The sequence below is a fragment of the Vigna radiata genome, chromosome 8 (genome assembly GCF_000741045.1).
Source record: "Vigna radiata var. radiata cultivar VC1973A chromosome 8, Vradiata_ver6, whole genome shotgun sequence".
Classification (NCBI taxonomy): domain Eukaryota; kingdom Viridiplantae; phylum Streptophyta; class Magnoliopsida; order Fabales; family Fabaceae; genus Vigna; species Vigna radiata.
In genome coordinates this window covers 40,728,251-40,752,742 of record NC_028358.1, presented here as the reverse complement: position 1 = coordinate 40,752,742, position 24,492 = coordinate 40,728,251, and the positions used below count along the sequence as shown (strand labels likewise).

The 24,492-nt window shown below is 29.5% G+C and overlaps 4 protein-coding genes across 21 annotated transcripts; 2 read left to right on the top strand and 2 right to left on the bottom strand.

The window, feature by feature from the left end:
- Positions 1-321: 321 nt before the first annotated feature.
- Positions 322-3,320, top strand: LOC106770648 (transcription factor MYB41-like). 2 transcript variants are annotated; one of them, XM_022785619.1, is made up of 4 exons: positions 322-574; positions 1,031-1,265; positions 1,884-2,013; positions 2,414-3,320. In XM_022785619.1, exons 2-4 carry the CDS (start codon positions 1,133-1,135, stop codon positions 3,105-3,107), a joined length of 957 nt encoding a protein of 318 aa, XP_022641340.1. In that variant the 5' UTR covers positions 322-574; positions 1,031-1,132; the 3' UTR covers positions 3,108-3,320. The 2 variants fall into 2 exon arrangements, with proteins under 2 accessions (XP_022641340.1, XP_014511935.1); XM_014656449.2 differs by having other exon boundaries at positions 322-805.
- A 461-nt stretch (positions 3,321-3,781) lies between these two features.
- On the bottom strand, positions 3,782-6,649 carry LOC106770888 (remorin-like). Of its 2 annotated transcripts, none has more exons than XM_014656727.2 (5): positions 6,367-6,649; positions 5,380-5,430; positions 5,204-5,291; positions 4,844-4,925; positions 3,782-4,192 (listed from the first exon to the last, which is right to left on the bottom strand). In XM_014656727.2, the coding sequence occupies exons 1-5, from the start codon at positions 6,524-6,526 to the stop codon at positions 3,995-3,997; spliced, it is 579 nt and encodes a 192-aa protein (XP_014512213.1). In that variant the 5' UTR covers positions 6,527-6,649; the 3' UTR covers positions 3,782-3,994. The 2 variants fall into 2 exon arrangements, with proteins under 2 accessions (XP_014512213.1, XP_014512214.1); XM_014656728.2 differs by lacking the exon at positions 6,367-6,649 and adding an exon at positions 5,716-5,877.
- Positions 6,650-10,877: 4,228 nt separating this feature from the next.
- On the bottom strand, positions 10,878-14,128 carry LOC106772768 (transmembrane ascorbate ferrireductase 1). The gene is made up of 4 exons (XM_014659350.2): positions 13,866-14,128; positions 12,058-12,106; positions 11,753-11,952; positions 10,878-11,539 (listed from the first exon to the last, which is right to left on the bottom strand). The coding sequence occupies exons 1-4, from the start codon at positions 14,007-14,009 to the stop codon at positions 11,243-11,245; spliced, it is 690 nt and encodes a 229-aa protein (XP_014514836.1). The 5' UTR covers positions 14,010-14,128; the 3' UTR covers positions 10,878-11,242.
- A 6,002-nt stretch (positions 14,129-20,130) lies between these two features.
- Positions 20,131-24,119, top strand: LOC106769981. 16 transcript variants are annotated; one of them, XR_002669430.1, is made up of 7 exons: positions 20,133-20,438; positions 20,528-20,586; positions 21,294-21,474; positions 21,636-21,853; positions 21,957-22,078; positions 22,191-22,324; positions 23,610-24,119. XR_002669430.1 is itself a non-coding variant. In XM_022785618.1 (6 exons), the coding sequence occupies exons 3-6, from the start codon at positions 21,340-21,342 to the stop codon at positions 22,268-22,270; spliced, it is 486 nt and encodes a 161-aa protein (XP_022641339.1). In that variant the 5' UTR covers positions 20,134-20,438; positions 20,528-20,586; positions 21,294-21,339; the 3' UTR covers positions 22,271-23,219. The 16 variants fall into 16 exon arrangements, 1 of the variants encoding a protein (XP_022641339.1); XR_002669425.1 differs by having other exon boundaries at positions 20,134-20,443; positions 21,299-21,474; positions 23,228-24,113; XR_002669433.1 differs by having other exon boundaries at positions 20,134-20,397; positions 23,228-24,112.
- Positions 24,120-24,492: the final 373 nt, after the last annotated feature.

Here is a 24,492-nt window from a genome sequence, read left to right as displayed (position 1 = left end):
AAAGGTGAAATTTGTAAATTTTATAAGAACTTATCATTTATAATAAATTAATATTATTGTATTGTTTATCTCTATTTTCTTTTATATATATATATATATATATATATATATATATATATATTAAGATTATTTTGAAAAAACAATCAATATAATAAGTTTTAAGTTTTAATAAAATAATTGTATTAATTATTTAAAGATAAAAATGCAGGAATATAATTTTAAATTTTATTAATAATAAATAATAAAAAATAAAGAAAGAAAATGATATAGAAGAAGAAGATGGAAAAGGATGTTGACCAAGGTTTGACTCATGGGCAGTTCAGAACATAAATGCACCTCGTTTCCACCATCATCTTCACCTTAACCAATAAACATTCATTGGATATGGTTTTTATTATGCCCTTTCAGTTCCATCCATCACTCCCTCATATCTTCTCTTGTCTTTTCTTCCACCGCCTCCATCTTTTCTAGTCTTTCAACACAATCACAGAAAACTTCTCTTTCTTTCTGCTTTTCTTTAGTTGTGCAGAAAGAAATGGCCTTCAGCTCACCCCACAGCTGCATTGCACTCAAGGTGATGATGCATTTCTATTTTCATATTTAAGTGTACCCTTTTCTTTTCCATCATCACTTCCCTCGTTTTCTGCATCACTTTTACACCTTCAAAACACCAGGAAAATCTGACCCCTCAGTGGGGCTTCCTGTGACCCTTACTCTCCGCACACCTCCTTCTCTCTTCTTCACATTCCCACTTTCTCATCTCTATTTCATGCCATTAAGAACTACACCACTTTAGTTTGCAAGGGTATGTATGTTCTTTTTACTTATAAATGCGACCCTCTCTGTGTGCTGGACCTCTCTAAAGCCACCCCATTGTCCTATTATACACACATGCATTTAATATTTAGCCTTTTCTTTCCTTTCCTTCTGCAACACTTTTCTTCTCATTTTTTACATCCCCTCTCTCTCTCTCTTCCTTTTTTGGTCATTATGAGTAGACCCTGACCGACCCAATTGTTTTTGTCATCAGTATGCAAGTGCAAGCTTATTATTAGCAGCACAAGGTAAAAAAAATAAAAATACGAAGGGGTGGTGTTAATTATTGTTGTGGGTGTGGTAATGAGTGGTGAAGATGGGTAAAGCACCTTGTTGTGAGAAACATGGAGTCAAAAGGGGAGCTTGGACTCCTGAAGAAGACCAAGCCTTGGTTGACTACATCAAGGAGCATGGTCATGGAAGTTGGCGTACACTTCCCAAACATGCAGGTGCACTTTCTTATTATTCCTTTTTTTTTTCCTCTTTATTTCTTTTATCACTTTCTTCTTCCTTACTTTTGCATTTCTTGTAAAGTAGGAGAATTCTATTTATGTTTTTGAAAGTTTTGAAGATAGGGAAGAATAGAGCTCGTTTTCTTATGGCTGAAGTTTTCATTTTTCTCTTGGATAAACTCCAATCTTAGTGTGACTTGTTTTCAGAATGAAGAGAATCCGATTGTTGTTTTTCTATTGCTGTATTTTCGTGACACCAATTTCTGCATGTTATGGTACTTTTATGTTCTGCGCGTGCGCGGGTGGGGGTCGGTAAGTACAGTCCTTCTTAGAAATGGACCATTGAAAAAAGTAGAAGAATCGTATTATCATCCAGTACTTGTCATAATCTAATTTGTTGGCATATGCATAAAACTTTATCTTGATCCAATTGTACTTTGCCCTTGAAAATTGTTTTGGAAATTTGTGTTTGCGGAGGGTTTTGAAGCTTGCTATGCAGAGGGTGTAAAATATTGATACACTGAAAGGAGAAAGGTGCAGACATTATTATGACTTGTAAAGATAGATAAAATTAGTCTATGAAAAATCATTTAATTGACCTTTGCTTACAACTAGGTCTCTTACGATGTGGAAAAAGTTGTCGGCTTCGGTGGATAAACTATCTTCGCCCTGGTATCAAGCGTGGCCCGTTTACCAGTGAAGAAGAAAGCACAATTGTTCAACTCCATGGCATGCTTGGCAACAGGTACCATATTGTTCCATTTGCTTGTTAAATTCAACATGCAGGCAATAGTACTATACACATGCGTATACCCAAAACCTCTTGGTCCTAAAGTCTTTTTTAACTCATAAGCTGCTTAATAATTAGTAAACATGTTGCATCTTCAAAAAATGTGTCACTTTACTCCCAATGGATATGGTTTCTGTTTCATTGCTTAATGTTCTCATCCTGTTACCCTTTTGCCATTATAGATCCTTAATGTACTAATTAAAAACTTAAGGAAACTGAGGAGTTTCAAGTTTCGACATGATAATGATAATGTAACCTAAGACTTACATTCTCATGCTTATACTTTTTGATATATGCTGTGATTTTACATTCACTTGTTTGCATATAAACTGGAAGTAACCATGCGTTCTCTTAGGTGGGCTGCTATAGCATCCCAATTACCTGGAAGAACAGACAATGAGATTAAGAACTATTGGAACACCCATCTAAAGAAGCGTCTCCTTCGATCATGTCATTCCCTAAGAGAAAAACAGTCGTGTCTGGTTCTGGATCAAACTATTGTCAAGTCTGAATCTCCTTCTACGCGTCACATGGTACAGTGGGAAAGTGTAAGAGTTGAGGCAGAGGCAAGGTTGTCAATGGAATCCTCGTTGCTCAATTCATGGCCAAAGAGTTCAACATGCCCTGATCATTTTCTTCATCTTTGGCATTCTGAGGTTGGAAAGTCATTTCGCATGGTCAAGGGAAAGGAAGGGATTGTGAGTCAAAGTCCTGTCTCACATCCTTCATCCTCATCTAAATTGGAGTCTTGTTCAGATGTGTCATTGCAGGTGAAAAACAGTACTAGTAGCCTCTATCCATGCATTGAGGATGTGAACATGGTTCATGAACAGATAAGTAGCTACAAACCAAAGCTTGATGACACGGCTGGGTCCGACTCAGGCAATTATGAATTTCTTGATACTTCAGATTCTGCATTAAAGCACCTACTACATATCTCTGATGATGTTGGATTCCTGGGACAGAATGATAATTTCTTGAATCTCCTTGATGCAACATGTGACCAAGATAGTTTCTTTCATATCTCTTCAGAGAAAGGCAATCTTTGAACTGACAAGAAAATTTTCTTTGTCTTTTGTGATGATTTCTTCATTTTTGTAAATGCACTCACTATGTAGCTGGTTTTGAATAGTTGGTCAAGAGGGGAAAAAGATAGATAGAAGAATAGTTGCCAGAGTTCAACTCTACCTTCTACTTGACGCTTGAAGCTAAAATTAAACATTAATGGATTCAGAGTTAATGGCATTATTCATGTCCTTCAATTGGTGATGTGTTCTTGATTCCCATAAGAGCTGGCATTCAGTTATCACGCGAGTAAGAATTGGTGTTAACATGACTTAACAAATATTTTATTGAAAAATAAGTTGTCTCAACCAATTTTGTTTTGAAGTGAGTAAACAGGTTTTAATTTTGAATTTTAACAAGAACAGATTGTGTTTTAATTGTAGTAATTCATTTACTTGAATACAAGCTTAAGATAAATGATGCAACTCCTAAAGCAATGTCCTAATTTGATATCTTTTTACACTAAGTTCACGTATAAATGAGTTTTTATCATCAAACTTATTTATTAGCGTGGCGACAAAGTCAACTTCAGAACAAAATTGTACTTTTGGGTCATGAAATTGAACCTTTATCAACAACCATCATATTGTCCAATAAGGTAGGAGGGCTCGTGAGGGAATGAGTAAGGTTAGTGGCATGATGGTACAAGAAATTGGTATTACCCAAATCGAATAATTCAATCTCTTGTATGCACATAGTAATTGTTGTATACACACCACCAACATATCTCTGTGCACACAATAATAAATGAAGATGAACTAAAGCTCAATAAAAGACAACCAAACCACACATGTACTGATATGAACTATCAAAGAAAATAATAGCAATAGTAATAATAATAGTAATGCTACATTTTTATAAATGAGCAGGCTTAATAGAAACAACCAAAGAGTTTCTTTGGGGCTGTTCCAGTTGCCCTGTATTTTGCAGCTGTCTCTTCTGCCTTCAAGAAATCTTCCCCTTTTTTGGCCTCAATAAATGCCCTCTTTTCTTCAGCTTCTCGGTGGATTGTAGCTATTTTGTTTTTCAACTTCTCTCCATATTCTGCCTTTTTCTTCTCCAGTTGTTCCTGCTCACAAACACAGTGAAAATCAAATGTCAATTTTTCCTCCCCATCTCTGCCAACTTCAATGTCATGTAAATTGGAAATATTATTGTACTTTTCAGAAGACATATAAAAGTTTGGTGTAACTCTAAATTATTTCACACCCAGTTATCTGTGTTGATTCTTTCATTTCCATTCACTCCTCACTTTTTCTTCTTCTAATCTCTCTCTCTCTATCTTCCAATGTTGTGTACAAAGTGCTTAAATTTCCTTTTTAAGTTGACCTTAGAATAAACATTATTTATAACAGAAATTCTTATTGCCTTCTTGTAAAAATAATGTTTGTGGGGGCTGAAACATTAATATGAGATCACTTTCCAGAACAAGGATAGCAATACTTTTAATCGTGGTTATTCTAATTCTATTGTAAGAAATGGTTAATCTCAGATCCATCCCAAACCCTTATTGGCTCAGTTTCTGAGAGGGTGGGTGGTGGAAGCTTGCTTGCTTGCTCCTTGATCATTTCAATTCAGAAGATAAAAAAAAAAAAAAAAAACGTTTAAAACCAGTTCCTACAGGAGAAATGGTATGGACGCAATTTCAGAAAGTACCTACAGAAAAAGTTACAATTACTACGAATAATTTCTTAATACTAATAATAAAACAAGCTCTTACTTCAATCTTTCTCAATTCAGCCTCCGTTGCAGCTTTCTTACTGTTCTCCCATGCTGAAATTGATGAAATGTTTTTGTAAGCCCTGCTCATCAAATTCATATAAATTAGTTAAAAGAACTCGTTAAATGACTTCAAAGAACTACATGTAATGATCAAACAATACGAACATTTGGTGTTAACTAACAACCTAGTTTGGCAAAACAAATAATTAGAACTCCATATTCACATATATTTTTTAAACTTCACAACTATCGTACTGTTTTCCAATGCCAAGTGCAGTACCAAAAACAGCCAAAGATCATACAACAGTTTCTATTTGAGCTGAAAAGGAAATTAACAATATCTTATGCAAGTTCTTACTTGTTCTCTGCTTTTGACTTTTCACTTTCTTCCCATGCTTTGATCAGTGACAACCTCTTCTCCGTTGCAACTCTCGCAAGGACAGCATCTGAAGAAGAAACAGAAGGCGTAGGAATTATTATGTAAATGTGAAATGCATAACGAGAAATAAAGTATCACAATGCAAACAAACTCACCTCGGTTCACAGATCCATCAATTGGTTTCTCTACAGCAACTTCACCAGTCTCTGACAAAAACCAAATTAACAGCACAACATAATAATTATTATTGTTTGAGCCTTTACAGCAATTATAATGATCATTAAATAGAAGTATATATGTGTGTGCGTGTGTGTATATATTGTGGTGACACAAGAAGGTGAGTTTTTATGATATGATTGAACAAAAAGTTGAGTATACAACATGCAAAGTGTATACTTGGAATCCAAGGCCACCAAAAGTTGTAAAGAGATTTATAGCTAAGAAAAAAATTATCAACATGGGAGATCTTAAAATAGTGAATAGAGTAATACTGTATGAATTACAAGACCAGGTGAAGATGTTTCTTCCTTTGAGTTTCCACATGTTATGAGCTCAAGTAAGAAAAAAATAGATCTTTACTTGACGGAAAGAATCATATTATCATTCAGTTGGTAACCCATCAATTTGGTTTGGGCATATAACTCTTTCCAATAGACCTACGACAGGGAAATTCCAGCAGAAGAAAACTGATAAAAAATATACAAGAAAAACTAAAAAATAATAAAGTATTTTTGTTTTTAAAAAAAAAATCACAGAAAGCTTAACTTAACCAGAGAGTTTTGACATTTTCCATTTATTTGTGTAAAAACACCTTCGGGAAACTCCATAGTACAAGTCACGTATATAATAAAAGGAAGGGAAAAAAAATGCAGTTACTACAAGCATGAGACCTTCAATAGCAAAAGACAGAAAAACAAACATGAACAAAGATGAAGAAACTTTAAAACTTCAATTATCTGAACTGTCTGAATTACACACAAGTAGGTAGGTAGGTAGGTAGGTAGAAACATTTCACTTATATTATTAAAATCATCATATAACTCCAAAATGAGATTAAAAGCATAAAACAAAAGCAATGAGTTAAACAGAATGATATCTGATATTAACTTAATGTTAAGAGAAAAGCAAAGGGAGTATCATACTCTCAACAAGTAAAAGAGCTTTGGAGTCATCAGCAAAAGGAGAGGGTTGTGGAATGACAGATTTCTCTTGAGCCACATCCTCCTTTGGAGGGTCATGAGCAACAGGCTCAGTTGGAGTAGTAGTACTCTCAGACACAGTTTTGGATTGCTCCTCAGTCATTTTTTCTGACAGAATTGTCTGCAGAAAGTGATGAGAAAAAGGTGTGAGTTGTTTGGGAGTGTTAAAAATAGTATGATGCAAATATATCTAGAGGGATTGAGGAAGAGGAAAGAGTTAGTTGGGATATTATGGTTGAAGGAAGGTAACTTAACTCAAATTCTAAAATCTTAGCTGTGTGGCTAACAGTGGTAGGTACAAGTGTCCTCCTATGAGCTGGCACAGCACACCAACACAGACAGCATCTCCCTCTATTTGTACTAAACAAATTATTCATTTTTTAGTTGATTAAAGCATCTAAATTTGTAAGAATATCTCTATAGTTAAACATCTTAATGTTGTTATTAATAACACAAATCATTTTAATTATTTGTTTCATTAATTATGTTAATGAGCTTTACACAAATATGTATGCACTTGATGGAGAACAAATCTTCATACTTTGACTTCCATCTTCTCTAAACAAAAAGCTTTTATCAACATTGACTGGATTTTTAAGCAATGTTAGTTAGTAGACAACATATATATTGAAAAAAGTAGTCAATAATGTACATGAATTAAATGAACTGTATAAAAATGTGTAACACAAACCATGCAGAAAATAATAAGTTATATTAATACAATAATTAAAAAAGACAGATTGTATAACATATTTGCAAAAAAAAAAAAAACTGTTAATATTTATTGAATGTAAAACTTAAGAATAAAAGAAAAACAATTGAACATGTTATAAAAACTAAAATTGCAACATAATTAAGTTAAGCAGTATTATACTGCATTATATTTAAAATAAATGGGTGAAATGTTTTAAATATGAAAATAGTCAAAGTGTCACATTTGTTTATTAACACATAAATATTTTTAAAACCATTTAGTGATTGAAATTCATCATCATTAATTTTTTTTTATGTTGAATATAACGCAATAACTATAACTGTAAGGCCTTGTTCTTTTGAGTGGATTTGAGGGAGAGTAATTGAGTGGATTTGAGAGGATTTGAAGATAATTTTTTTTGCTGTTTATTTGAGTAAATTTGAAGGTAAACGAGAATGAATTTGGAAGTAAAATTTGTGAGAATTAGTGTAGGATTTAATTTATGTGACAGATTAAAAAAATTTAATTCCAAATCCACTTTCGTTTACCTCCAAATTTACTCAAATAAACAGCAAAAAAAATTATCTTCAAATCCTCTCAAATCCACTCAATTACTCTCCCTCAAATCCACTCAAAAGAACAAGGCATAAATGTTTTTAAATGACTCGTTAAACAGTACATTATTAGTTAAAAGACGTTATTTAGAAAACACCTTAAATAATAAACATTAATCACAATATTAAAAACTTTTCAATGACCCATTAAAAAGTTATATAAATTAGAAAAAATATTTCCAAGTAATGTTTTATTTTATACAGTATCTTGGAGTTGATTCTTGTGTATTATACATACACACATACATAAATAACATTTTATATATATATATATATATATATATATATATATAAAATGTTATTTATGTATGTATAGTCATAATGTTTGGATTTTATTGTTTGACTTTTAAAATATTATTTTTCGCCTTTCATTAGCAGTTGCTCTAGCTTGGGTATTTGATGAAATATAAAATTTGCCATAAAATTAAAAAAATAATCAAATATACCCATTTTAAAAATAATTGTATGAAATTAATTTATATTAAAAATATATTTTTTAGAAATATACATTAATGCTAGAAATAAGTTAGATGATCCACTTCTTTTATATATAATTAAGGTTTTTACACACTTGTATAGGATCCCTTTAACGGAAAGAATATAAATACAATAAAATATTTTTAAAAGTGAGTAAAAATAAGTAAGAAATAACGTATAAAAAATGTTTAAAATTGAATAAAAATAAATTAAAAAAAGGCCAAACTCCTTAATTATTATTTTTGATTTCTTTCATTCTTAACTCTATATATGTCATATTAAACAATCCTAACTGATTTATTTTCCCATTCTGGTCTCTTTAATCAAACATACCAAAGAATGTAAGTACCACAATATCTTAAACCTTATGTAAGACTAATTTTTAGGTGACAAATTAATGATATAAATTTTCTTTAACAAAATATTTTGTAGGAAGAGTTAAGTTATCTTCACCAAATTAAGCATACTTGCTTTCTTTAACAAAGTTTAGAGCATTTGAACTGAAAATAGTCTACACCCATTAAGTCGGATTGAATTTGTAATTAATGTTTATATTCACTATTATGTTTATGGTAAAGTTTGAATTTTTCATTTATTCATCATTTTTTTTTATTTTGATTAATATTAGTGTGGTAGGAGGACATTTTTTCTTTGATGGCAATGGAATCCTTATGTGGTGCCATTTTTTGCAATCAATCATTTCATTCAGCACATTGCTTAATTTCCCACTCCACTTGTAAAACCATCAGCTTTCAATCATCTCAAATTTGAATTTTTAAAAATGTATTTCAAACCCATTAATGTATGAACAATCTCAATTTTTATTCGTTTTGTTGTCTTTTATTTTTATTAGAAATGACAATAAGTTCGAGTATCAATAATATTTATCCATTATTTGATAAAAAAAAGTGTGGAGATAAATGTGAAGTGAGTATAAAGTGGATTATAAGGGTGGTAAGTGGTAACCCACCAAAACTAGTGCACATTGATAAGAAAAGAGACAAGAGAATAAGACAACCTTTGCTTTATCAATACTTCCTTCTCTTGTCTCTTTCTCTTTGTGCTTATCCCATCTCAGTTCACATTATGAAATTGAAAGTGAATCCATCATAGTTCAAAGATAATCTATTTTCAAAATAAATATTTAATAAAGAATTGTTGTTATTATTACAATTTCATTCAATAAGTTTTTCTTCCATACATAGCTTGTTGCTATCACATCAAAAATACCTATCACACAAATTTTCCTAAAATTTAAGTACTCAATTAAACATGAATAAAAAAAATTCAAAATAATACATGTGTTGGCTACTAAACTTCAAAACAATTGCACAATGGCGCGTCCAACACTGCTTAGCAGGAGCCCAATACTATTTATTTTAAAAATATGTGATATTCTTATTTTGCAACATTGTTAATATTTTTATCTTTTTGCAATAAGCATGAATTAGTATAAAAGGATACTGATTTTGATACTTCTTCAATCCTTTTACTGTTTCAAAATTAAAATATAAATGGATTATTAAATTGGAAAAAGCTATAAAAATATGAAGTAATATATGGAATGAAGTAAAAAGCTCTAAAATATATTTTTTTTTTTTCATGTTTTCTTTCAATAATATATCAATATATAATATATAATTAAGAACAATTAATATAATATTTTCGATATTGAAAATAGACTTAAGAGTATTTAAAAAATTAAGGATATTGTTATTAAAAGTTCGGTTAAGTAATTATTGACGAGTGCAAGATAACCTTAAAATATTAATATTCCATTTCAAAATAACAGTCTTCTTGGTGTTTTTTAAACTGTGGTTCTTTCAGTGTTTTTAAACTTTAGTTTTTCAGATAATAACCCTTTATGTAATTAAAAAAAATAATAATACAAAACTACTCACATTAAAAAAGAAATATAGGAGTAGTTGAAAAGTTGAAGATATTTTTGTTTAAATTTATATTAAATGTTTGTTAATTTTAATGTCATAACATAACCTTGAAAATCAAGCATGGTTTTTTCAAGCCACTTTAAAAGGTTTTAACGAGTAAGTTAACATACCCTCATAAAGATTTCAGCCCAAATTATAAACCCATCATTTTAAAATCCCTCGTTGCTCAGAATTGTTGTTCTTTCGTACTGATATTCCTTTTTAGTTGTTTTGTCACAATTGGAGACAATTTTTGCCTCGATCTTTGTGAACCCATTTGTGTGTACCATACAAAGCGTAACAGGTCTTTTTCTTTTATCATGTTTTGTTTTTTAGTAACACACTCCCTTGGAAACTTGAAACCACTCATTTCAGAATTTCCAAAGTCAAGCAGATTAACATTTAAAGCTTCTGTAATGGGTTGTAAGAAAATGTATCTTTTTCGTACAAAAATATTGATAAATTCATTTATGTTATCAATTATTAACCCTCAAACATGCATACTTTAGTTTTTCAATCTCTTATTTATTCACTTAATCCACTTATATCTGTTCTTCAAAATTCTCTAAAAGCCACATTTTACTGGTGTCTTGTCTCATGTTTTGTAAGAGTGACTACTCTCCAACCTAATTCGTAGGAAGTATAAAATTGAAAGTAAATTATGTACAAATTTGAAATTTCTACCTTCTATCTAATTAACAAAAAAGTGAAAGTCAGTGAATAAAAGAGTGTTTTAGAAACTCCATTGAACATAGATTTCTTTTATTTTTCAATCCACAAAACTTGTATCAAAGTAAAGAGCTGAATTCACATTCAGATTAAACTTGACAGAAAAAGAAACATGCACTAAAATTACAGACTGAATTTTCAATATTTGGCCGCAAATTTGACCAAGTTTAAGTTGACAACTAAAAACCTTACGTAAACCAGTGACTGATCACACACTTTGGGGTTGATGTGTTGACACTAATGATCAAATCACAGACTTTATTATGCCCAAAAATACAAACAACAAATTGGTTCCTTCTTCCTACACCGAATACACACAAACTAATAGCAGACGTGAGATTATTCCATAAGAATAAAAATATGATACAGACAAAAGTTTATATTGCTTCATAGTCATCTGCTGCTGCGGGAGTATCAGCTAAAGCAGATAGCACAACGAAGACACCAAATAAGATTGTGATGATAGCAGTGAAGTTCACAAGCAAAGCCTCAGAACCATACTTATCCAATCCTGTGTTCTCCAAGAAAGTGAGCTTCTCCAGAAATCCAAGAGTAGCTGTTCCCACAGCCAAGACAAACACAAAGAGCCCAAACAGTGCATGCCAAGGAAGAGAGAAACGTCTAATATCTGGAGTCCCACCAGGGTAGAAAAAGATCACAAACCCATATATCCACTGCAGGTAACCAACACAATGTTAGACAAAATTAGTAAATAATTGAGTTTCATCTGGACACAAGCAAAGTCCACATTTTTAATCCATAGCTTGCACCATAGAGTATATATCTGGTGCTTAAACTAAAATCATAAACTTAACCATAATCATATCCTGTCTCTAAGGTATACTACATTCATAGGATAACCTGGTATATACACCCAGTGGTTTTACCTGAATGCCATAGAGGACAATAACCCCAATTCCAAGCCACGAATGCAAACTGTATAGGTTGGCAATCCCACTTTCATTGTGAAACTTGAAGGCAGTATAAATTCCAATTATTCCAAGTGATAAAGCGGCTCCATGAAGACCAAGGTGTACCACTTTCTTCACTTCCTTCTTCAGGGGAAGAGCTTTGTAACTTATAATAGCTGAATTTATTTTCCGTATGAGAAAATCAGAGAAACAATTAGTAGGTTAACAAATCAAATGGAATTGATTAATGAAGAAATTCCTTGTGAAAATATTTTGATTACCTTCACCTCCATGAACTATGAGGCCAAAAACAATAAGAAATGGATGAATCTGTATAAAGGAAAATATACGTAAGTTATAGGGACTTCCAAAAAGTAATATCAGAATTCAGCAACAAATACTCTGTACATCAACCAAATTGTGTAACAAAATCTTCCTCAGACATTTCTTTGATCTCTTGATGCATAAGCCATAATGTTAATTCAGATTAAGAGAATTTAAAAAATTATACTTTTCTCTCTTCAAAAAATAAAATTCAAAGGACTCCATCTCAGAGTATCGTGTTCTTTTCTAATCACAGACGCATGCCAATGTAAAGGAGTGTACTGATAGGCATACTTATTTTCTGCCTGAAGGAAGCGACGTGTGCAGATGGCATGTTCAAATAATTAATCACAGAAGAAAGACACCCAAAATTTAAAAAACTCTTGACCAAGAAAATAGAGAACCAGCCATAGGTGGCACATGACGGCTAGTTTATTTCTCACTCAAGTCCAAAACAGATAAGCATGTCTGTCCATGTGCGTTCCACAAGTGAAAACATGGTCAATAATTAATCGACAAATAATAAAATAATAATAAATCTTAAGACCCAAAAAAGTTCATTTTGAGTATAAAGAATGCACACGCAAAGCTTCCTAAACACAGTTTTCATTTTACAGTTAAGCTTAGAAGGCAGGACTTGACCGACAAAATAGGAAAACAAAGTTAGGTCCCAATTCAGGCTCTGTTCAACTTGTGAATTCAACATTCTTAATACTAGGGATTCAATTTGCAACAGCAGCACTCAAAGTGACTAGAGCAGTAAAACAGAAACTTGGTAATAATTACCTACACATTCTCTCTTAAATTATTAGATAATACCAAAATAAACATTCCCTCTTAAATTATTAGATAATACCAAAATAAAGCTAAAGTAAGTCAGCTTCTTTAGCCAGCATTTAGCTAGCCATCAAAACATATTTTAGCTTATTTAATTTATGGGACAACCAAGGGATCTGCTACTGAATATTTTATTTTCTTTTATTTTTTTATACGAATGCCATCTTTTAGATATAAAAATAATATCTCACGTTTAATTTTATCACAACTAACAGCATCCTCATAAATATAATATAAGTATACATATCACACGAAGTTCATGCCCTTAAGAAACATCCCAGTTAGTACAATTTTATAAATGAATCATATCAAAAGCAATGTTTCAGAGCTTCAGATAAAAACTAGTTTAACAATCAAGTATTAAATTTGAGATACTTCTAATGTCACCTCTTGCCACCAAAGCTTTATTTTTTTTTAATTTGAGAAAGTATATATATTTTTAATTTAGAGTAAATATTCTCTTCAATACAATAATAACAAACATGTCTTAATATAACATTTAACTTAGTTAATAATTAAATAACACCAAGCATGATTGGTCTTTGATATTTGTGATGTGTATTTATTAAAAACAAGATCAGTGTTAACATAACTAATTATAGGAATAAGCAAGGAAAGAAAGGGTAAAGAAACTGTTGATATTAATTTTTTTTACACAATTACACATACTTTTGAAGAAGTTTTACTAAACATAAAAATATCTTCCTACTTATCACATTAAGATTTAATTTAAAAAATAAAAACTTATCCATCTAAGTTAAAAAGAACATTATTAAGGTTTAAAAACATACAAATCATGATCCTTTGAAATTTACTTAGAAAAGAAATGGATAAGAGTGACAGTAAAGGGGAAAATTAGAGTTGGGGAATGAGGAAGAAGTGGTCTAACATCTTAAGTTATCTAAAATTGAAGAAAGAGAAAACATACATTGAAGATGAGTTGCTTGTTTTCATCTTCCCAAGCCAAGCCTCCCCTGAAACTGACGAGCCAAACCAATACGAGAACGGTGGCAACAACGCCCAGAACGTGAGTCACGATCGTCAAGGGAAAAGCAGGTATACCTAACCCCATCTTCTCTTCTTTTCTCTTCTCTCTGCCTTCTCTTTAATGGAGGTTTTAACAAACACTCTCCTCTCTCTCTCTCTCTCTCTCTCTCAATCTGTGGAATTCAAACAAACTCCAATCAGTATATAAGAAGATATCAGGAGCCTCCACCCTATTTGACCTTCTCATGCGCTCCATCTAGATCTTTTACATTATCCGCTAGATCTTTGCCACGTGTCACCATCTAATTCCTCACATTTCATCTGTTTTATTTTCTCTTGTGTACAGTTTTTTTTTTTTGGAAATTAGACAATCTTCGATTTTTTTTACTAAGTAATATCATTTTTTTATGATCTCTAAATAGACATATATTTTTAATACATTTATATTCGTTTTTTCAATTTATTTTAAAATTTTATTACATTTCAAATAAAAAAATTAAAATATTAAAAGTTAAATAAATGTTTGTAAAGATTATAAAAATATATATTTTTGAAATAAAAAGATTTGAATTAAAAATAAATATGAGTGTGATTTAATATAACTTTAAGAAAATGAAATTTCACTTTTTTTGTTATATTTATTTTACCAATCATATAATTATATATTTTTATTGGTCAACAATATTAAAAACTTTACATTCACACGTTTTTTTTTTTTTCATTTAACCTCTTCTTCTGTACTAGATTGATTTGTTTATTTTTAGTTAAGTAATAATTTTGATATCTTTTTAATTTTAAATCCATTGGTTTCTCTATTTTTTTTTTCACGGTCTTGATTTTTACGTTTGAAAAGTAATTTTTAATTTATCATATATTCATTTTCTTTTTTCATATTTTAATTAATTAAATGAAATTTCCAATAAGTACGCTAAATCTATGATTAAGGCAAATCAAATAAAGTATATAAAAAAATTAAATTACAGATTTTTAAAATATAGAAACTAAAATGACGATAAAAAAAATTGATTAATAAAAAACAAAATTTTCATGTTGCTCAGCCGCCCCGATAAGTTCCAATCAACAAACAAATGGCCCCACTTTTCCTAGTATACATACTTTTTTTTTTCTTCTTCTTTCATTTTCAGATAATTTAAAAATTTATCAATTTTTATTTGTTTTCTCTTCTAATTTTTTTGGCTTTTCTTTTCTAAACCAAATATGAGATATTTATAAAATTAGAATATAGATATGTTGACTTCTAAAAATGGGGAACTAAGCCTCAAATTTTTGACACCCACAAGGTTTGGAAGCTAATTTGAAATAAGGTTAAAATGTTCTTGTAAAATTTTCAAATATTTTCTGAAATTTTTTTAATGAAAATAAATATTTATAATATCTCAATAATAATTTGATCGTTTTATCTAATTTAATTTAATAAAGAATTTATTATCCAACTAATAATGGATCCGAAGAGATATATTTTTTAAAAAAACATCTAAAATTGATTTTATTTTGACTATTATGCCAACTTTAGTTAAGAATTATTGAGGGCTCAATCTCCAACACTTCTGTTATCAAAAAGCGAAGCGAGCAACAACTATTATGTTATTCTAACATCACTAGTTATTATTAATCATATTTTTCACTGATTAGTCGCACCAGTTAATCACTGATACACCACTTTTTCATTTTCATTGTATATTTTATTCTCCCTCTACTTTTCTAATGAGAAATTTTTAAATTAAATTAAATTTGTAAAATTGGTTTTGAAGTTATTTCATTTATGTTCTAAATGTTTTTGTTCTAAAAATAAGTTACCGCGAAATTTAACATAATATTTATAAACGTGAAATAAGATTGTTTTAGTTAAAAAAATCATGAACGTAAGGTTATTTTTTTATCATTAAACTAAAAATGTAATAATTTATTGCAATATATCCTTTTTAGTACTAATACAGCGCAATTAAAAAATGTATACAAATTTTATTGAAATTAATTACCTGCTATAATAACACTTATAAATATTAGTTTAAAAATTATTGCTTTATTCTCTTGATGACTAAAAGACATGTTTTTGTTATATCAAATATAGTTATTTTTCTTTTACATATAGATATATAAGGTTAAATATCTTTTTGATCCCTTAATTTTCAGTGAAAACTTGAATTAGTCCTTCTTCAAAATTTTGGTCTAATTTAGGTTCTTAACTTTAGAAATGTACGAATTTTGTCTTTTTAACCGAATTTTGTCCTTTTAACCAAATTTTGTTAACTTTAATTGATGTTTTAAATACGTTTCTTAATTAATATTGAAGCAAAAATGTGTCAACCCAAATGCTATAATGAAACATGCTTAAAACATCACATAAACCTAACAAAATTTATTTAAAAGGACTAAATTCATAAATTTCTATAGTTAGGAAACTAAATTAGACTAAAGTTTTAAAAATGGACTAATTTCAATTTCTACTAAAAATTAAAGGACCAAAAACATATTTAACCCGTATATATATATATATATATATATACTTTTTTAACCATGTATCCTTTTTAGTTCTGAATTAACTTGATATAAAGGTTTGGTTTTTATTAAAAATTTGCCTATTGTAAATTCTAATTATATTAAAATGAATTGTCAGTCTATTGGTAGAAAGTGAACACATTAAAATAATTGAAAGAACTAAGTCTTGAAAGAATAATTTTAAATTAGTATGTTCCATATCTAATTTTGTATTTTCTTCCAAGGAAACCGTTAAATGTGAACTAGCTTTTAAAGTTATTAAATTACCAAAAAAAAAAATTAATAAAAATATTGTGTTAAAAAACTTCTAAGAGTAACATCTATGATAAAAAAAAATAAAAACAATTAACCTTGAAATTAATATATTGTTTTTAAAATAATAATAATAGTTAAAGGCCTATTTGTGGTTGGTGTACGCTAGCTTGATAGCTTGAATGAACTTGGACATTTATGGCAGCAAAATCCACTCATCTTCCTCAACTAGTACTATAGATTAATAAAAAAACAAACATTACAACACATTTTTAAAAGACATTCAAATATTATTTTTTATTAGTTATTATTATTAAATAAGACTATGATTGATTAGTAACTTTTTTTTAATAACGTTTTTTACATTAGAAACTATTTTATTAGTTTATATATTTAAAAAGAATTAGCTATTGAAAAAATTGTCAAAAATAATTGTTAAAAATATATTTTCCTATTAAATATTCAAAAATTTATCTACCACTTTTCATAAATATAATATATTAACGTTCAACCATTAGACGTTTAGAAAGCTCCCTTTTATGACCTCATAACTCTGTATTCCCTTTTGGCGACTAGGAATACCTTTTATATATTTTTTTTTAACAAAAAACATCATTAATCGTAATTAAATATTCTTATCACACTTTTTTAAATATCACTAACAATTAAATTATTATAATTCCTTTTTTTACTCATTCTTTTGTTGTTTTAAACTATACAGTGGTGAAATTTTTGTTTGCTGCAAATAATTCATTGAATGATTAGAGGTGTAACTGTTATGTTATTTTGTGAAATATTTTATATTTGTGAAAGATGTCTGACAAAGACGTTTAAGAATTTTCAAGATCTATTATGCGAAAGTGAAAATGTTTAAGTTTATGGGCCATTCTGCAAACTTATTTGGAAATTTTAGGTTTATTGAATTGTATGAGCGGACATATTAGGCTTTTGCTATTGACCCAATTATAAAACCTCAAAGGCAAATTAGGTTTTTGCTTTTGACGCAAATTTTTTCTTGGCCTAAAGCCTAATTTTTTCTGTATTCTTACTGCAAAATGCACAAAGGAAGAAATGGTTGAATATGCTTATTTGCTTGATATGTGATTATTTGTCTGATATTGTTTTATTCAGAGTAATTGAATAGAAATATGTTGAAATCATCTTTTTACTTGCACTATGATATATTGAAAAGATCATTTAATCGCTTGTATATTAGTTTTGATTTTAGTGGTATTTGCTTTGAATTATTTACTTAAAAACTTAGATAAAGAATATGTGCTTTTGTCTCACAATGGTTACTGAATAATACATTAAATGAGAAGAGTAATCATACCAATATTATTTTCGAAAATTTAACATTGAAGTTTCATTAGTATTGTTAACCAATAAAATGTTTTAATGCTCTTATGAATTTTGCTAATTAAGTAGGTGAAAAGTGTTTGAACTGATCTAAGTAGGAATTATGCTCACTGAAACAAAAATAACATAAATAGAAAAGAATGAGTAAAAGAACTTGATTAGTTTTTCTTATTCAAACATAATAAAGGTTTTGTGAAATGAACTTGGAAATGAGTTAGAAAAATAAACAGAATTTTTAAAGTGATGGGCTTGAAAACATTTCAAAATACTTAGCATGGACTAAACTTTAACGAGAAAAATACTCTTATAAAATATATATGAATGACTAATTTTTCACTTGTTAAGATTTGATTTGATAAGAATAAAACTTACATAAATTTTCAATATTATGGATCACAGGTTTATTTAGTTGTTTTATTCCTATGATTAATGTTTATATAATTATAATCATCTTTTACTCATTGATATTTTATTCAAATTACTTTAAAAACTAATAATTTGAAGGAAAAATATATCTAAGTGTATACATGACATGGAATGTGACACATCGTCACCAGTTCACTCAAAATTTAACATTAGTGGTTTCCGATAACTAAATATTACAATTTCATCAAGGTGAACGGTGAAAATGAAACAAAGTTTGAAAGATGGACTAAACTAAAAAATGTTTGATAGTTGAGGAACTAAAAACATATTTAACCATTTGGATAATAATTCATTAAATTGATTTTGATCAATGAGTATCCTAATCAAACTAAAACAATTAAGGACAAGGTCGGTTTAAGTCAAGTGAGATCCAATATCAAACAAAGTTGGATCGAGTCAAAGATTGAATCACCTTGACCTAATATGAAGATTAAGCCAAGTTAATGGGTATCTAAATCGAGTGGACTTGATCTGGATCAATTAACTCAAGTTAACTGTGGTCAATGTTAAGATAAGGTGATCCAACCTCAAATAAAGTTAAATGAACCATAACCAAATCAATACAAATCGTTTTGATCTAAATCGAGTCAGATCGGTATAACTGGTGTCTAATAAACCTGATAATTAAATACATTAAATCAATGAGATTGAATTTAATTTACTTGAACCTCATTTATATATTAATACTTTTTAAACCATAGAAAAAAAAATCTAAATTTACTCCCTCCAGTTCAAATAATCTAAATTACAAATACAATTTATTTAATTGTATTTTAATTATATGTAAACTAAAGTTTTAAAAGTATATCCACTATAATATAAAACTAAAAAAAAAATGAAAAACAAATTTTTTTGAATATATGAAGAAAGATAAATATTCATATATAAATATAAAGTAAATGTTGACCCAAAAATAATATTCGAAAAACAAAGTTTTAACTAATATTTTAGTTTATATATTTAACTTTATTTTTAAATATATATATATATATATATTTTAAAAATTTTATTTAGTTGAGTTTTAATATTTAATAAATGTTATTTTTCTTTAAATTTACTTTATCAAAATCGAGAAAATTTTAAGACTAAAGAAAATTTTAATATATGATAAATTTATATTTTATCATGTAACATATTGAAAACACTTTTAATTTTAATTTCACAGAAAAATCACATTAAATTTTTATTAAAAAATAAAAACTGGATTGAATATTTAAAAAAAATACGAATTCACTAAAAACAGGTATTTAACCAAACCAAACAATAATTAAAAAAGAACGAAATAAACTATACAAACTACCATATGCAAATGGATTTAAATAAATCATACTTAAATAAATATTTAGAAGCTGATGGTTTTAAAAATTTATAACACCCATAACTACGTCACAACAACCACGGGTCTTTGAAAGTCTAAAATTTAGAAAAGAAAAAATTGAAAAGAAAGATCTAAAAATGGGTCTTTGTCTTCTGGAACCTCATTATTACCATATATAGACTTTCATAAATTAAAAAACTTATTTAAAAAAATTATTTTGAAAAATATTTTTGATGTTCCAGATAGTTCAACTACAGGAAAAACACCATTAACGCAATTACTAAATTGACCCTACTTCTTTGTTTGATACCCGTCCCACAGTTAGGTTATTCGATCATTTTAGTGTAGTTTTTCTTTGTTTGCCTCCTGTCAGGTTATTTGGTCAATTTATAGTTGTTTTCGAAAATGTCTTTTTTGTCTTCAACGAATCAAACCTTTCTTCATCATTTTACCATTTGTGGTATTTGTGGTTTTTACCATTTTTGAGGCGCTGTGAGTGTGGTTGATGGACGTGGTGCAGAGGTCGAATAGATTGGTGTGGAAGCTTTCGTTCTTTGCATTATGTTCATTGTCTTGGAGCTTGGCTCAAATAGCTTAGGTTCTTCTTCAACATCCTTTCTAGTTACCATTGCATTTTAGGTCAGGTAATTTTTGTTGTTGTCTTCGTTGTGGAGGTCTTTATTTCCGTTCTCATAGCGGATAAGTAATATTTGAATTGTTTGTTCAAGGTTGAAGCTTGAAGGATAGTTTCCTTTTCTACTTATTTCCGGGCACCACAAGGCTGAAGGTAAGTTTTGTTTTTTGCTTTACCTATGTTGGTATGTCCGTTGTGATAGTGTCGATTAAGTTTGGGCACTTACTATTTTCGTGTACTTTGTCGTTTGTTGGGTTCTTAAGTGGTGTGATTGGTTGTTTGTAAACTTTTGTGATACAATTTCGTTTTTGTCTCTCTGTTTTTTTTTTTTTTTTTCTGTTAAGGATTTTATCATACAAGTTTTCTGTTTTGGTGTTTATTGATTTATTGATTGATTTCTGGGTACTAGTTCCTTACGACAACACTTTTCTTCCATCTGTTTTCATCATCGTCATATATTAGTAGAGGAGTTTGTATGAATTGGTTGAGTTTTTGTCTATATATATTGGTTTAGTTTTTGTGTGGTATAGTTTTAGTGCATAGTTGATTTGTGGATACAAGTTCGGTTTTATATCTGATTTCCATTATTCCATTTTTTGCAAGGTACCATATTTTGTATTTTATCAATTGAAAAGGTTAGATTTTTGGATTGTAAAGCCTAAATACTCCGTTCACTATTTTTTTTTTCATTATAAACCCTAAATACTCTAGATTTTATGGGTTATTTTGTTCTTTGAAAATATTCACCTGTTGTTATATGTATTATTTATTTTTGAATGTGAAGTGTTATATGAAGCTTTTATGAGGTTGTAAGATTCTTTTGTGCCATATGTTACATGTTTTTTCTTTTTTCTTCTTAGAAAAGGTGAAGCAGTGGATAAAACCCTTCGAAACCATCTTTTGAAGATGTTTACTGCTTTGGGAATTTATCCAGAAAGCTTTGAAAAGCCATTCCTTGAATGCACATCTGAATTTTATGCTGCTGAAGGTGTGAAATACATGCATCAATCAGATGCTCCAGATTATTTGAAGCATGTGGAGGTGTTTTCTTTTTCATAGTCCGTTGTATTATTTTATTGGCTTTAGCTTTTTACTTAATTGTTTAATAAATGGATTGTGTCATTCAATATCAGAGTTTGATCTTATAAAAGTTATCTTTCTTTTTCAATTCTTCCCTTGCCCATACTGTGTACTTATTGCAGGGATGTTTGTGGGTGCTTCTTCTGCAGATATGATTGCAAGAAGAACATGAAAGATGTTTGATTTTGCAGATAAGACTGTCCACATTAGTCCAAGTCTTTCTTCAGCACTTACCAAGTTTTAGTGGATACGACCCTCACGGGGATCGTGCCAGTCTCGGGTATATATTATCATGCTTCCCATTGAAATTGTTTGGCACCCTTGGTTTTCCAAAGGAGAGGTAATATAGAAACAATTTATTTTCTGAGTGATACTTTTCAGTGATGGTAGTGAAGTATTTTTGGCTGGTGCATGATTCCATTGATTTTATATCCCTCTTGCAGGTGTTGTTGTGTTAGTTTTAATTTAATAAATATCCCAAGACAGAAAGCCCCAGCCAATCTTCTGGAAATATCTCAACCTAATATAGGCATGAATAAGAATTGTTACTGCTGTATGATTATGTGTAAGTGACTGGCAATCCTATTTGCATAAACATAATATCTGCAAAAGATGGTTGAGTTACTGTTTTTATAAATTATTTAAATCTAATTTGTTGTTTTGTTCAAACTTCCCAGTTTGTACTATAAAGAATCTTCTGAATGTTGATCGGGTGATGTGCCTGAGGGTAAAATCCTCAAACAACGGCCTATCCTGATTGCAGCGTCAATGCGGAGCTATGGAGCTTATTTAGCTTACAGTCAGAGTACAGGTGAAATGATTAAGATTTATTCTTTAGCATTGGTCGTGGTTTGTTTTCTTGTAGTGTTGTGGGCATTTTATCTTATCTNTTATAGCCCATGTATTGACTAACAATCAAGATCATATACTTTATGGTTATTNTATGTTGTGTTTCCAAGCTCAAATNTTTAGCTTTGTAATACATGCATATTCATCTATGTATTCAACTAATCTGTGTTATTTTTAAATATTAGAAAGTAGTTCATGACTAATTGTTTGTAAATCATACCTAAAAGACAGGAATCTGATTTTAAAGTTGCTTGGCATTTGTTTCTNCAACTTTTATTCTCATAATTTAATAAAAGTGGTTGGCAGATTGTTTTTCTATAAGATTCTAAAGTCCCCCCCCTCTTGGCCTGTTTATATTTCCTCTATTCTTCCTTGGTTTTTACTGCAATTACTCAATTGGCTTTTCTTTCTGCAGGGTTTAGTCATGACCGCTAAAATTCCAAAATGATAACATGCAAAAGTAGAGTGTCTAACCCAAATAGCTACATCAATTTAATCAACAGATTATTTACATCTATTGACCAAATTTCCAAATTTGATGAAACTTCATCCTTAATTGAGATATACCAGATTTATAGGGCTACATTTCAATATCACTTAATGAGCTTACCAAAAGTGTTATTTGGAAGACCAAATTGCTGATAAATCCACCTTTAAGAAACCAAATAGTGTTATTTGTGACTTCCCTAATAATTTCATATGCTGACTACAACAAACTGCAGTTTGTCGGCCTTAAAAACAAGATTTTCAGTGTTCATGGGGTCTTTCCTGAAATTTCTACATTGTATCAGGCTATAAATTTTACCGTCTCTGTTTAGATTGTATACTGGCAATATTTTATGCATTATTTATCATTCATATACAGATACAGACTATTGATCGCAAGCAAGAAGTACCTCATGATGGTGCCTTGTGTGACCTCATATGGTCAGATATCCAGAAGATATTCTAGATGGATGGGATCTTAGTCCTAGAGTTGCTGGTTTCTTATTTGGTGGCAGTGTTCTTACTTCCTTTAACCACTCAAACAACATTGACTAAATATGTCGTACTCATCCGTTGGTGATGGTACCATTTTTCTGTTTAAGTGCAAAATGACTCAGTTATTAAGATATGTAGTTGTTGCTATAAAAATGTGTCCTTCTCTTTATTGTGTGTGCCGACTGCTCAAGATATCTGTTGAGTTTTGCAGCATATGACCACATTTCTTCTTCTTTTTGTTGCTCATGCCATGTGCTATCTCTCAGATCAACTCGACCTTTATGATGTCAAGAAACTGTGCTACAGTTTTGGAGATTCCAATTGCAAGTAATTGTAAATATAAGGTACCATCTTATATCTGTTTTGGTTATCGTGAATGTCACCATCACCAACAAGTTTTTATTTCTAAGCAAAGGGTGTGCCCCAGTTATCAGATTTTGGTCCAACTGTCTTAAATGACCATCTGATAATTCCAGATGGTTTTCAGGAATTTAAATTCAAACATAACTTTGAATCAGTTCTGTGTTGATGTTTTTAGTGCCATTCTTTAGTCAGAACATTGTTTTGATCTATGTCAAGTCTTAACATGGGAATTATCTCTGTGAAACTTAATTATGGTAAAAAAAAGACACCAATTTAAGTCCTTGATTTTGAAGATTGAAGATGACCAACTGAAGAAAAAAAGTTCACCTGATTGTAGAAATAGCAGTGTTGTTAGTAGTAATAGTAAGGTTCTCTCTCTGTGTATCAAAGATGTTATTGCAGCTAAAATACTTTTTATAATTCATTTTAGCATAAACAATTAGATGTTTAAATTATACTATTTAAGTTTCATTAATTTCTTATAAAACAATCATTAATTTTTTTTTCATATCACCAAAATCTATATTTAAATACTATCTTCATAAATATTAATGATTATAACAATTACCTATAATAATGGAAATCAATTATTTATTTATATATATATATATATATATATATATATATATATATATATATATATTATTTCTCTTAATATAACTTAAAAAGAAAAAAGGAAAAAAAAAAACCTACCTGCGTATGCACAGGTCTCGGTTGTTTCTGGAAACGTTGTTGAGGACAGTTTGCTCTGAAATTTTTATTATGAAAAATTTATTTCATAAACTC

Coding starts and splice junctions, on each gene's coding strand:
- LOC106770648 (XM_022785619.1), top strand. CDS start 1,133: ATGGGTAAAGCACCTTGTTGTGAGAAACATGGAGTCAAAAGGGGAGCT. Junction 1,266..1,883: donor TACACTTCCCAAACATGCAG/GTGCACTTTCTT, acceptor GCTTACAACTAG/GTCTCTTACGATGTGGAAAA. Junction 2,014..2,413: donor CATGGCATGCTTGGCAACAG/GTACCATATTGT, acceptor GCGTTCTCTTAG/GTGGGCTGCTATAGCATCCC.
- LOC106770888 (XM_014656727.2), bottom strand. CDS start 6,526: ATGACTGAGGAGCAATCCAAAACTGTGTCTGAGAGTACTACTACTCCA. Junction 4,926..5,203: donor AAGTCAAAAGCAGAGAACAA/GTAAGAACTTGC, acceptor TTTGATGAGCAG/GGCTTACAAAAACATTTCAT. Junction 4,193..4,843: donor CTGAATTGAGAAAGATTGAA/GTAAGAGCTTGT, acceptor GTTTGTGAGCAG/GAACAACTGGAGAAGAAAAA.
- LOC106772768 (XM_014659350.2), bottom strand. CDS start 14,009: ATGGGGTTAGGTATACCTGCTTTTCCCTTGACGATCGTGACTCACGTT. Junction 12,107..13,865: donor ACAAGCAACTCATCTTCAAT/GTATGTTTTCTC, acceptor TCCTTTATACAG/ATTCATCCATTTCTTATTGT. Junction 11,540..11,752: donor TTGTCCTCTATGGCATTCAG/GTAAAACCACTG, acceptor GGTTACCTGCAG/TGGATATATGGGTTTGTGAT.
- LOC106769981 (XM_022785618.1), top strand. CDS start 21,340: ATGTTTACTGCTTTGGGAATTTATCCAGAAAGCTTTGAAAAGCCATTC. Junction 21,475..21,704: donor ATTATTTGAAGCATGTGGAG/GTGTTTTCTTTT, acceptor TTGATTTTGCAG/ATAAGACTGTCCACATTAGT. Junction 21,854..21,956: donor CTTGGTTTTCCAAAGGAGAG/GTAATATAGAAA, acceptor TCCCTCTTGCAG/GTGTTGTTGTGTTAGTTTTA.